General features: G+C 50.6%; 1 protein-coding gene across 1 annotated transcript; it reads left to right on the forward strand.

Annotated features, from left to right (window-relative positions):
- Nucleotides 1–10362, forward strand: BNIP3 (BCL2 interacting protein 3). Its single transcript, XM_032992419.2, has 6 exons — nucleotides 1–143; nucleotides 3892–4075; nucleotides 5214–5298; nucleotides 7672–7778; nucleotides 7886–8035; nucleotides 9375–10362. Exons 1-6 carry the CDS (start codon nucleotides 107–109, stop codon nucleotides 9424–9426), a joined length of 615 nt encoding a protein of 204 aa, XP_032848310.2. The 5' UTR covers nucleotides 1–106; the 3' UTR covers nucleotides 9427–10362.
- The last annotated feature ends 3189 nt before the right edge of the window (nucleotides 10363–13551 follow it).

Raw genomic sequence — 13551 nt, forward strand, 5'->3', positions numbered from 1 at the left:
GCGGGGGGCGGCCGCTGACGTCACGGCGGCTCGGCCGGCCGGTCAGTGCGTCTCCCGCCGCTGCCGCAGCAGCTGGGCGCCGCCGGCCGTGTCGTTCAGCCGTGCCATGTCGCGACTCGGCTCGCAGGAGGAGAACCTGCAGGGTAAGGGCTCGGCGGCCGCGGTGTCTTCCCTCCTTCCTTTCCCTCCCTCCTTGTGAGCGGTAGGGCCGCGTCGCCGACCCCCGAGCTCAGCCCGCCGCTATGGCGGGTCTCCCTCCCCTCAGCCGCCGCTATGGCTGGTCTCCCTCCCCCCCCTCCCCTCAGCCGCCGCTATGGCTGGTCTCCCTCCCCCCCTCCCCTCAGCCCGCCGCTATGGCTGGTCTCCCTCCCACCCTCCCCTCAGCCGCCGCTATGGCGGGTCTCCCTCCCTCCCTCCCTCCCTCCCTCCCTCCCTCCCTCCCTCCCTCCCTCCCCTCAGCCGCCGCTATGGCTGGTCTCCCTCCCTCCCTCCCCTCAGCCGCCGCTATGGCGGGTCTCCCTCCCTCCCCTCAGCCCGCCGCTATGGCTGGTCTCCCTCCCACCCTCCCCTCAGCCGCCGCTATGGCGGGTCTCCCTCCCACCCCTCCCTCCCTCCCTCCCTCCCTCCCTCCCTCCCTCCCTCCCTCCCCTCAGCCGCCGCTATGGCTGGTCTCCCTCCCTCCCTCCCCTCAGCCGCCGCTATGGCTGGTCTCCCTCCCACCCTCCCCTCAGCCCGCCGCTATGGCGGGTCTCCCTCCCTCCCTCCCTCCCTCCCTCCCCTCAGCCGCCGCTATGGCGGGTCTCCCTCCCTCCCTCCCTCCCCTCAGCCGCCGCTATGGCGGGTCTCCCTCCCTCCCTCCCCTCAGCCGCCGCTATGGCTGGTCTCCCTCCCTCCCTCCCCTCAGCCGCCGCTATGGCTGGTCTCCCTCCCCCCCTCCCCTCAGCCGCCGCTATGGCTGGTCTCCCTCCCCCCCTCCCCCTCAGCCGCCGCTATGGCGGGTCTCCCTCCCCCCCTCCCCTCAGCCGCCGCTATGGCTGGTCTCCCTCCCCCCCTCCCCTCAGCCGCCGCTATGGCGGGTCTCCCTCCCCCCCTCCCCTCAGCCGCCGCTATGGCGGGTCTCCCTCCCACCCTCCCCTCAGCCGCCGCTATGGCGGGTCTCCCTCCCTCCCCTCAGCCCGCCGCTATGGCGGGTCTCCCTCCCTCCCTCCCTCCCTCCCCTCAGCCCACCGCTATGGCGGGTCTCCCTCCCTCCCCTCAGCCCGCCGCTATGGCGGGTCTCCCTCCCTCCCTCCCTCCCTCCCCTCAGCCCACCGCTATGGCGGGTCTCCCCCCCTCCCCTCAGCCCGCCGCTATGGCGGGTCTCCCTCCCTCCCCTCAGCCTGCCGCTATGGCGGGTCTCCCTCCCTCCCTCCCTCCCTCCCCTCAGCCCGCCGCTATGGCGGGTCTCCCTCCCTCCCCTCAGCCGCCGCCCGCCGCTCCCGGGGCCGCTGGCGGAGCTTCCCGGTGGCGCAGAGACCCGCAGGCGCGGCAGGAAGAGCGGGCCGGGGCTCGGCTCAGCCCCGGGGGCTCGGTCGGTGCGGGGACGCAGCGAGCCGTCCCGCCGCCAAAGGCCCCGCGCTGCCGGGTGCGGGAGGGGTGGGCGCCAGCCGCAGCCGGCGGCCGCTTGGGGAAAGTGGGAAGCAAATTTACCGTGAGGGTGAAAGGCCTGGGTGCAACCGCGGGTTAAATTGTGGGATTGACAGGTGATTTTAGCGACTCGGGGCGGACAGCCTCATCTTTCTGTAGAAGTTTGCTTTTTTGTTATCTAGATTTGAAAGCCATATATTAAGAAATTAAGATTTCCAGCGCTGATTGAGTACTTTTTGTAATGTAGCATACCATACTCCCACAGTATGTATCCTGGGCTGGGATATCACAGAACACCGTTCTCTTCAGAATCTTTCCCCATGACTCAGGCTGTTCAGTTTTTGTCACCACGTTACGTGTGCTTTTATCTGTTTGTGTTTGCAACTTCATAAAAATAACAGGCTCTGTTATCTTTAAATTATAATAACGCATTCCTAGTCCACTAGCACAGCCTTATTCTTAAGAGTGTCTAAAAGAAAAACACCAAAAAAAGAGAAATGTGTAAAACGGGTACTGTGATCCTTCTGTTATAACTTTTAATCTTCCCCGTGTTTTCTCGTGCATTCACTGTGCTGTATCTGTAAGATTTCAGCAGGTAGCGTTAGCTTGCTGTACGAAGCAGTTAGGTTTGCCTGTGATGACTGCTGAAACGTGAGCCTGCCTCGCGTAGAATGCATCTTTACAGGAGAAAATAGCTTCTGACCATGTGTACAGAGCATTGTAGTGCCGCCCACGAGCATGGAGTTGTTCTGCTGTTGTTAGCAGAGGAGCAGAAGCGGAGGTGGGATGTGCTGAGGAGCGAGGAGAGGTGGGCTGGGAGCTAGATGATGCTCTCGAGGTCGTGTGAGCCAGAGCTCTAGCTGGGCACTTCATTTAAACTTCAGTGGTTGTGATCTTTCTTTGGTAACAACTTTGGCTTTCATAAATTTCTTTGGGGAAAAGAGTAGGGAAAAGTTTGTCTGGGTATAAACAGATACCCAGACACATACCACAGACAGTAACGTGGAAGGGAAAAAAAAAGACACTGACAAACCAAAACAACAAGCCAGCTGTGACATGAGAGGCTATCCAGCAAAATGTTTCTTCAAAACTGGGTAACCTGGCAAGTTTCTCTCATAAAAAGCCAGATGACCACAAAATCTTTTGAAGAGAGATACTGATGTTAATGCAGGTTGAGCAGTTCAGCTTTTTGCTGTTTTCATTTAATTGATGAACCTTCAGTCTCTCCACAGCCGGAGTGTCTTTCTTTATCTGCTGTTTCTGTTTCGCACTAGATCTCTGCATTGGTTTCTCCCTTTCTGCGTACCCTTAAAACTGCCCCTTTATTCCTTCTGTTGTTCTCTTGGACGTGGCTTGGTTCCTAAGCTCTGCCCGAGCCTCTCTTCCTCTAGAGCAGGAACAGTCCAAACACCACTGTGTCTCTCCCTTCCCTTGCTTTCCCCTTGGGCGTCCTTTCTGCTGCACTCACCACAATTCAGGGAGTTTCACCTGTCCTCTGTCTCCTGTAATTACTGTTATATTTCCTCTGAACTGTTCTAGGATGGGCACGGTGCGTCTAGTTCTGATGCTGTTTACACACATAAACAAGTTACATGGGTAAATTCCACTGACATTTATATAATTGGTATATTATCTGTCCCTTGAGCTGCTTTATATATGAGACAGCAGATACAGGTCCTTTTGTGTGTTGGTTACTGCTAGCCCAGAAGAGAGTTGTTTTTCAGCACACTCTTAAAAAAACAAAGCAACATGTGACTGTTGGTGTTAAATATACTGCAAGTAGCTAACACATGATCTAGTTGTTGCCACATATCCTTTATTGCTTAACAGTAACACCTAAAAATGCCTACTGAAAAGAGGCTAAACAAAACACAGTTATTGGGTTCTTGAGCCTAAAATGTTTTCAATAAATGAATAAACAAACTTCAGCAGAGAAAGTCCTTGAGATTATTTTATTTGGCTACCACCAATGTTGAACAACAAAAATTAAACATATCCTGTAAGAAAAGATCTTCAGCTGCAGAAAAAACCACAATGTACTGACCAGCTTCTTTTCAGTTCTGTGAGACTTTCCAGCTCGCTAACAAAAGCGCCCCTGCTTTTTTGGCATTTAATCATGTTTATTAGCCGAGATGTCAGGGCTAGTGCTTGTGCATGTCATACTGCAATGTCACACCGGGGAGGATCAACAGGCTCATGTTTTACGTGCCTTTTACGCAAAACCACTTGGTTTATTCTGGCTCTGTTTTCAATTTTGCCAAACAGGTTCCTGGGTGGAACTCCACTTCAGCAGCAATGGAAATGGCAGTGGAAACACTGTCACGCCGATGAGCCAAGAACAAGTACCAGCCTCTATTTCTATTCACAATGGTGACATGGAGAAAATACTCCTTGATGCTCAACATGAATCTGGAAGAAGCAGTTCAAGAGAAAGTTCACATTGCGACAGGTAAACAAAATGCACAGTAAAGATCACTATTACACAGAGCCATATTGATGCCCAAGATGCAAAGACAAATACAGAAATGCTAACGTATGTGTATGTATTTACATATGCACATACATATACACACATGCAGAGAGGAAGAGCTAGGAAAATTTCATATTTAAAAGATTGGTGTTTAAGTATTAGAGTAATGGTTGGGTGGACGCCTGTCCTGAAACCAGAAAGAAGTTGCAGGGGAGAGGACTCTAGAAGACTTCACATGTCTCATGAAGATGCCACCTTGGGGTTTTGGTGTATCCTGATAAAGAAGTCCAGCAGCAGCAGCTGAACTCTCTACGGGTGTGCTGCTTGTGTGCAGGCAGCAGCCTTGTTCGAGTAAATAAAATATGCCAGAGCCATGTGTAGCTGTCGTTCTGAGGGATCAGTCCTTGTGCAGGCAGTGTCAGTGCTGCTCTGAAGAGCATCTAGTGCTGCTGACGCTGCTGCCTGGAACAGGAATGAAAGTGAGAAGGAGAAACTTGTGTTTTGGAATAAGGTACCTAAGTTAATAGTTCTTAGGTAATTGCCCTAGATCTAGTTTGCAAAACAACAGATTCCTAGGAGTATAATGCAACAAAACAACTTGCATCTGATGCAGATTGTCAGTCAGTGTTACGGATTCACTCATTTGATTTTGAAGGGCTGTGAAGTCTGCAGACTAAAGTTTGTTTTGTTTGTTGTTGTTTTTTTGTGTTTTGTTTTTTTTTAAAAAAGGAACTACAGGACTCAGGATAGACAGTAGGATGCAGAACTTCCTAGTCTTATATGGTTAGTTTGAATTCAAACCAAACCCCACTTCTATTCATGATTTGCTGCCCGTTGTTATGCTGCGACCTCACAGGCATACCTCTGCACTGCTGCAAACAGCTCTGTGCAGCAAGCTTCCGGGCAGGTTGTTAGAAAAATCAAAGGTAACTGAGTATGATGGCTGGATTATGTCACCCATTGACAGATTAATCTCTTAAATTATGGTCAGGGTCCTATAGCTCTGTGGGAGAACTATGCATATAAGCTTCCTTGACTAGGTTTTAGTGCATACCATAAACCATGTCATAAAAAATGTAATGAGTTCTTTCTTACTTGCACTTCTCTCTTTATCCAGCCCTCCTCGTTCCCAGACACCTCAGGACAGTCACAGAGCTTTGGAAATAGAGAGCCACAGCAGTGGAGAAAAGAACAGCTTTCAGGTAAAAATCTCCTCTTGCTCTGGGAGAACGAACTTCTTACTCTCATTGTTTGAAAACCAGCATTAGGAAATAAGAGTTGAAGCTGCGAATGTAGAGACTGTCATAATGTAGTAACTTAGAATAATCTTGCAGAATCAGGCTTTGTGTATTTGTATTTGCTATACATGTTTGGGGTTGTTTTTTTGTTAATCTGTAACCTGAGATTTTTTCAGAAGGATGTAGGTGCCATAATCTATTGTTTTTTAAAATAACTAGGTTCTCAAATGCCTCTTTCCAGTCACCAACCTTCAGATCCTACAAATATCTTTTAGGAAAAAAGATAACCCAGAAGATAACCACTGTTCTAGAATTTAAGGGAGCTGGAGTCAGCACCTTGCTAAGCCTCCGCAACTTCTTGTGGTCCTGAGACGGGTTCTCTATCACAGTTTCTTTTGTCCTGTGAGGCAAATGGTGCTGTGTTCTACTCAACAGGTCGACTGTGGTGTAAGTCTAACAGATTGAGAGATGACTGGATTTCACATTAAGGTGTATAGGAGATGCATCAATAGGGTGGGTATATACATGGTTATATAGGTGAACATTAATGCTCTGTGGACCATGTACTGGGCAGAAGTTTCCTCTTCAGCCTCTGCCTGTCAACTTGGTACATTTTGTACAGCCCTCATAATGGAATTTTATTGAAATGCGCTACCACCGGTGTGTTATGAATTTAAAAAGTCAATTTGATAGCAGCAAGAATTTCTAGAGTAGCTTAAAGGTGACGGCCAACAACATACGTTTTCAGAGCACTGCCATAGCTTTATGATTCCATTTCATTTTAACAACTGGTACTTAGTGTTTCTGTGTGCTGCTTTGAAAAACTCACTGTTATTTCTCATTTATTTACATACTTGCAAAGAAAATCAGTAAATACTTTTGAGAAGAGTGGGGCAAAAGGATACTGTATATTTAACCATGTTTTATCAATATATAGCTTATTGCCTGATGACAGGCCAAGACCTTCAGTCTTCACTGCAATTAGCCACTAGCTTTCACATGAAAAAATTTACTTCCAAAACATTTTGAGGAGAGAAGTGTTAAAAGTATTTGAGTAAATTCCTGTGCTCTTCTGAAGGCTGCTTTCTTCCCTCACTTCCCTTTTACAGTGGCTGCTGTTTATCATCTGTAGCTGCGTGTGTGCTGGGTTTTATCTTCTCAGGGTCTCCTTGATTTCCTTGGCTGTCTCTGTTAGTTCGTGGATTATCTTTTTCTACCCAGTGTTACAAACTACTTAAAACAAAGTCTGTGTGTTCACTGTTTTTACAGTATTTGACCCTGTGGGATTTCAGCTTCATATGGTTTCTAAGTTATACAGCTGTATCAATAATAGATTTAATCAGTTCGCAAAATTACATGAAGTAAGCTTGATCCCATTGCCCCTTCTTTTCTCTGAAACTCTCCCCATCATCTCTACAACTCCTGCCAGAACCTGAACCTTGCTGAACGAACTGCCGCCTTTAGGTTAGCTAAATACATTACTGGAAATTATCTTTATTTTAGATTTCCAGAAAATCCTTCATATGTTTAAAGATATTATTTAGACTTCAAGAACAAATGATCAGAAGCTAAAAAAACATTGGAATTAAAATTGCCTGAACAGTTTTATTTCCATTCCTAAGTGTGTATGTGTGCATATGTAGCTATTTTAATTCTAGGATCAGCTACTATTTTTATCACAAGACCTTGGCTCCATTTAATACACATGCATTAAGCAAGAAACTGTATTCTTATTCAGCATTTACTCTGCAATTAATTTGGAAGCAAAGCTGCTGTCGGGGGTGGGTTTTTTGCACAGATGTGTGCAGGCAGACCTGGGCTCGCTTCACCTGGATTCCTTCCCAGTGCTGGCCCGAAAGCCCGGTGCCTTTGCGGGATGGGAACTGCTTTCACTGGGTGTGGTGGAGGATCGCCAGTCAGTGTGACACCCGTTTGGTTTTGGACACAGGCAAAAAGTTTCTTCTGCCAACCGTCCATCAGGTGTGAGACCTGGAGGTATTTTCAGACCCTGCGTGGAGGGATTAAACGCAGGGCTCTGGCGTTGCATTGCCAGGCTGGTCTTTGCTTAAGCACGTACCGGACATGGATCGGGGGTAGGGTCTTCTCTGTTCACATCCTGCTCTGGAGACAGATCGCCCCGCTCCCCGTCTTCATCTTGGATCTGAACACTCCTGTAGAAGTGATGCGGGGAGGCCACGGTGGGGAGAGGTGGGAGAAGTGAGCTTCAGAGGTAGTCTAGCCCGCGGCCTTCGGTGCGGAACAGGAGCTTTGTTCTGCAGCACTACCCTCCTCCCTGTGGCGCTGTGAGTACTGTGTGACAATGGCTCTTTGTTTCAGTCTGAAGAGGATTTTCTTGAAAGGAGGAAAGAAGTGGAAAGGCTCCTGAAGAAGAACGCGGATTGGATATGGGATTGGTCCAGCAGGCCGGAGAACATCCCCCCAAAGTGAGTGCTGTCGGTGTTTCTGGACGAACTCGGGGGCAGCTTTTACTTCCACAAGTCTCAATACGTATCTGCTAATGCTGCGACTGTGTTTCCTTCCTCAAAACTAGGGAATTCCTGTTTAAACATCCCAGGCGCACGGCTACTCTCAGCATGAGAAATACCAGTGTAATGAAGAAAGGGGGGATATTCTCAGCGGAATTTTTGAAGGTGTTTCTTCCATCTCTGCTTCTTTCTCATTTGCTGGCCATTGGACTAGGGTAAGTTTCAATTAAAAAAAAAAAAAAAGCTACTTTTTTTTTTTTTTAACCTGTTTTCTCCGAGGCTTACTTCTGACTCCCAAATGCCTCTTTTATCTAATAGATGAGTTAATACACTCTCCTCCGTAGAAGGGGGACAGACAGTTATTCAGGAAGTGCTTTCTACTTGTCCGCTTGCGGGATTGCTGAATGTATCAAGTTTTGTTTTTCTGGTTTCCTCGCTAGTTGAGGATTTTTCAAAATACCTGAGGGGCACTGAAATGAGGAGTTGTATATACGGACTGCAGTTATACTTACACAATACTTGGTTCCATTGGAGATGGGACTTCTCATCTCCTAACTAATTGCAGAGGAAAAAGATGCTGTTTAACACATTTTAAAATCCCACTCACCCCTGGGAGGGACGGGGGACACCAGACAAAGCGGGAACTGCTTCTCGTTAGGTGATTTAGGGGTTAGATGGTCCTTTAAAAGCAGCGCCAGGGCACGGACCACGGGGAAGGGATGAAGCACCTTTGGGTCAGGGTGAGAGTCCCATCTCCTGCCGCTTCGCTTCGCGTGGCCGAGGGCACGGGTTACCTGCCAGGGCAAACTCAAGATCTCGGCCACGTAACGCTGTGAAAGTAACGTGAAACTAATTTAACTCCTTCCAAAATTAAAGTGGGTGACCGCACGAGAGAGAGTAAAAGCATAATGGAACTTTCCTTTCAAAATAAGCAGGGTTTGGTGGTGTAAGTAATTCACTTTCTTGCTGGCCACTTCCACCCCTGCTGCGAGTCGTTCCAGTTCTGTAGTGAGCGAGTAACAAAGTCACATCTTCAGGAAGTGCTTAGTGTAGTGTCAGCAGAATAGTTACGCTTCCACACAGTAACCTCTTTAAGCTCCAAGAAGCACACGAATAGAAGATGCCGTGTAGGGCAGCTGTGCAAGCACTCCTTACGTGGAGGTGGCGGTACAGTGAGAGGCTTACAAATTTCAGAGGAACTTAGCAAATGGAAAAACTGAAGGGAAAAGGTAATAAAGTGTGTGACTTGGAGCCCTGCTGGAGCAGTGTGCCCTTGACTCTGGCGTTCCTGAAGCTGGACAGCTTACACAAATGGCTCAGTCCTAGGAGCTGGGGAGCGTTATTAGAGAAGGGCACGCCCGCAGCCACTAGGAACTGGCGGCCGAGCCTCGCAGCAGTCACTTGAGTTGCCGGCTTAGTTCCAGCTGGCTCTGCTGCTCCCGCTGCAAAGGACGGAGCTGGGAGCCCGATGAGAAAAGCCGCGTCCCCTGCGTGCTCCGCATCCTTTTTGACACGAAAGGCAGCGCTGGCTGACCGCACGCTCTCGATCCTCAGGATTTACATTGGAAGGCGCCTCACGACCACGGCTTCAAGCAGCGCCTTTTAAAGGCTCTGCAGTTGGAAAGCAAAGACTCGGCTGGGAATGAAGGAGGTGACCAGCAGGAACGTCTGAGCTGGCGCTGACTGCCTGGGCAGCGTGTCTGGGTCCTGCGAGCGTGGTGTTCTAGCTTGGCAAGAATGGGAGAGGGGACACTACGGCTGGTATATCATTTATAGGCTTCTGGATCAATTCATAGAGCTCGTTTCAGGTGCATTAACATCTGTTCTATTGCTTTGTAGTGAAGTATCTTTTGAAAATTAGAAGAACTCGCTATTTAAACCCAATCCTAGCTTTAATATAGCGATTGTGATTCAGCTAGGTGCTCTTCCGGACTGCTGGTTCTTTGTACTTCATGGATGTGAACATTTGTCACTGCTGCTGTGACCATGATAGAAAAGGGATTAGCCCAAAACAACGCGTGGCCTTCTGCGTCCTGCCCGGGAATTGGGAGGCGCTCTGCCCTCACTCGAGGCAGCCCCTCCCTTGGGTGGCTGTTGCTGGGTTCTCTCCCGCTGCTGTGTGAGATGGGAATGGTGAGAGACCCGGCCAGCGGGAGCAGAGGAGCGGACGAGGGACGCTTCCCTCGGTTCATGCTAGTTCAGAGTGGGATGCGCAACGGCCTGAATTCAAATTTGGACTCTAGTGCCTGATAAACAGCTGCTTTTGCGAAGACATTTATTTAACTCTCCATTAACAGAAGTTCCTTCTGTTATCTCTACTGGCACACTATCGCTTCTCAGTCTTTTTATCTGTAAAACAATAAATTTGCATCTTCCATCCTCCTCATCCTTGTATAGATTTTAAAAAAGGGTTGCTTGCTTATTTGTTTTTACTAATGGAATGCCTTTTCATTCAGTGATTTTACCTTATTTAATGAGAGGAAAACGAATGTTTGCCAAAATACCATGTTTTATATATTTAAATAAAAAGGTTCCTTGTGGATTCAGAGTTTTTTCATTCCTTTTTCTCTAATGATTGTTGAAAGTGGCTGACAAGGCTCTTTGTCTTTAAACAGGAGTTTCACACACGCACCACTGACGAGTAAGGTGAAGGTTTCTACAGAAGACGGCTTCCTTGCTCAGTCGTGGGCTGGAAGCCGGCAGTAGAAGCCACTCGGGAAACAAACTCACGGAGCTTGCAAATACGCATTATTCTACTTTGTACCGCTGTAACAGTTTAAAAATCAACTTTGCTTTCTACTTTCATTTTGCCCCCCTTCAGCAGTGCTGACTTTCCCCTCTGTGCGTGACCTGGACCCTGGATGGAGCCGCGCTGGGAAAGGCAGCCCAGACCTGCGCCGAGGTCGCCGGGGGCAGGTTTCGAGGCGGGTGGGTCTGTGGTCTTTCTGTTTTTAAGGTGGAAGCAGATCAGAATTCCAGCCCCACGGGCTGTAAATCCGAAGTGGGTTATGCTAGTGTCCTTTTATTTTTTGTTTAATTGTTGTTCCCTCAGCTCCACCCCCCGCCGTGGGATCCCACCTGCGGGGAGGCAGAAAGGTCTGTCTCTCCCTCCACCAACATTTGCAGCCGGGCAACCTTCTTTTTCAGCTTAGGCACAATGAATGGGGGTTTTAGGGGTAGTTACACGTTTCATTCTTAGCCATTCTTAATTGATTTTAATTAGGATTACATGCGTAATTATCTCTGAGGAGCTGAACCTGCATCCTTCCCCTTGCAGTTTCAACAGCCTTTCCAGGGGGCACGTGCGGGTGTGTGCTGCTTTTCCTGAAGCAATCAGGTAGGCAGAGTTTGTCCGTTTTTCAGTTATTCCAGAAAACAGCAGGTAACAGACCCGGGTCCCGGTTTTAGGGATGATCTGGACCGTGACTGTCCCCTCGGGAAGGCCGCAGCCCGCTGTGCCGGGGATCCCAGCGCGGCGCTCAGGCGGCCGCTGGCGCTCGGTACCCCCAGGTTTGGGATCAGAAAAACTCACGTTGAACCCACCAGCCACCGCGTTTCCAGGACGCGCCCAAGGAGGTGGTTACCCCTTTCGGAACAAACAGCGTGGGAAACACCTAAACCCCTCACCCGAGGGGCGAGGCTGGACTCAGGTTTATCTCTATAGCAGCAAAGTCTCAGGCTGTCCGGACGCAAGTGGAACTGCTGCCTCCCTATTACTTTCAGCATGATTGAAAGAAGCAAAGTTAATTAAAAAAACCCCTAACCAACCGAAAAAAAGCCCCAACCCCCTAGTCATGGTGCCACTAAAACAGCAAAACATTTGGCATCGTTACCCAATTATGGGTCAAGGCATTCCTACAGAGCTACATCAATTTCTGCAGTCATGTTGGCCTTTTGCCTTGGCATTTTCAACATCGATTTCTGTAACAGACGCCTCATACAAATTTCGGTTATCAGTCTTTTAAAACAACTTAGAAGTGTGCAGGCTTCTCTAAAGCCACGAACCAGTGGGCAGGCAGTCCAAAAGAAGCATAAATACAAAAAGAAATGGCCCAGAACTGCCTTCACGCACTCGCTATTGACAAAATCCTGCACCGAAGCCTTAAAGCCATCCGATCCTCCCGCTTCACACCAGGGGAAATGGAAAAACCAGTCAATTTTGCAACTATCTTGTATTCTTAAAAAAAAAAAAAATAAATAGTAAAGGCCACAGCATAAATAAGCAGCATTTTAAGTACAGCACGCTTCCAGGCCAAGGAGCTCTATTTAGAGAGGCAGGAATAACTCGTTCCACCTCCTTGAAGGAACCTCATTCCCCGCCGTGGCACCCAAGGTGCTGGGGAGGGTCCCGTCCCCCCCCCCCGAGCTGCCTCTCCAGCCCGCGGGGGCCACTGCTGCTGCCGTCACCTCAGCTGCCCCCGGCCCAGCAGATACCAAAAGGGACTCACGAGGGGATCGTTTGGGATCCCGGCGTTTTCAGAAGTCCCGGGAAGCTGCCTCCCAGGGCCCTCGGGGCAGGCAGCTTGTTACAGTTTTTGAGCGTTTTCTCTACCTGGGCTTAAAGCTCGGCGTGCAGCGGCCGCCCTCAGGGGCCGGCAAAGGTGAGGAGAGAAGCTGAGCCCGTTTCTGTTCTCTCGGCAGACTCCTCGTGCCCTGCAGTTTGCACAGAGGAGGAGGAGGAGGAGGGGGTTTACTTCCAGGAGCTGTTTACAAACACCCGGACTCCCGGCCCAGGGAGAGCTCTGGGCACAAGGACACGGGGGACCTGCAGCCGTTTCCCTGGTAGAAGCTCAGCCCAAGGCATTGCCTGCTCAAACGTGCCTCAAGCTCATCCTCGTCAAGGCTTAAGGGAGCTTCTTACCGCCAGTTCCGTAAGCGCCACCAGGGCCCGGCTCAAATCTGGTGCAAGGCAGGAAAAGACGTTTGTGTCAAAAGCGAGGGAGGTGGGGGCACCGAAGGCCGCGGCCGCGTGCTGCCCAGGGCTGAGCGCCGAGGAAGAGCCGCACACTCGTTGGCTCCGAGCTGCAGCTCGCCCTCCGGAGCAGCTCAGGCCCCACGTCACCGTCCCGGGGACCGGGGGGGAGAGCCAGGCTGGCGCCTCCCGCCCGGCCCGGGGCCCTCTCTGCCTGTTAAAAACCCTGGGTGCAAAGAACAGGACAACAAAACCCCCGAGTATTTTATCCCCAGCGGGGAGGGGGGGGGCCGGCAGCAGCCAGCCCCCTGGGTCCGGCTGCGGGGTTGGGAACTCCTGCTCGAAGGCGACTCTTGCTCGTCTTCCCACGCGCCGCCCCCCCAACCCCTCCAGAGAGCTGCTCAAACAGCCAGGGGGTGGAAACCGTTCGAGAGTGGGAAAAAAAAACCCAACAAACGAGCCCCCCCCGCCCCGGGTTTTGGTTGGTGATGGGGGGGCAACCGCGCCCCGCGCTGTGACGGGGCAGGGCTGCTCCCCAGGGAGCCCCCGCACACCGGCCAGGGAGGCCGGGGGGAGCAGGACAAGGACCCGCGGTTAAAAGCTTGAGAGAAACAATTCTTCTGACTTTTGAGCCTAAAAATAGCAGAGCAGCGGGGCGGTACTTGAGCACCCCCACGCACACACACACACACTGCTCCTCTCCAGCGTGGTCTGGAGCCAGCCCGCCTGTCCCTGGTGTCCCGTTCTCAGCGCAGGATGACAACGGAATTCGGAGTTTAATCTTAACCCCCCTCCCTGCAATCCCCGAGGGGCAGCACC

This window comes from Tyto alba, unplaced genomic scaffold, assembly GCF_018691265.1.
Source record: "Tyto alba isolate M040663 unplaced genomic scaffold, T.alba_DEE_v4.0 Super-Scaffold_1, whole genome shotgun sequence".
Classification (NCBI taxonomy): Eukaryota; Metazoa; Chordata; class Aves; order Strigiformes; family Tytonidae; genus Tyto; species Tyto alba.

Bases quoted from the DNA above. Each gene is read 5' to 3' on its own strand.
- BNIP3 (XM_032992419.2), top strand. From the start codon at position 107: ATGTCGCGACTCGGCTCGCAGGAGGAGAACCTGCAGG. The intron at 144-3,891 runs GTAAGGGCTCGG...TTTGCCAAACAG, and splicing joins GCAGGAGGAGAACCTGCAGG to GTTCCTGGGTGGAACTCCAC. The intron at 4,076-5,213 runs GTAAACAAAATG...CTCTTTATCCAG, and splicing joins GAAAGTTCACATTGCGACAG to CCCTCCTCGTTCCCAGACAC.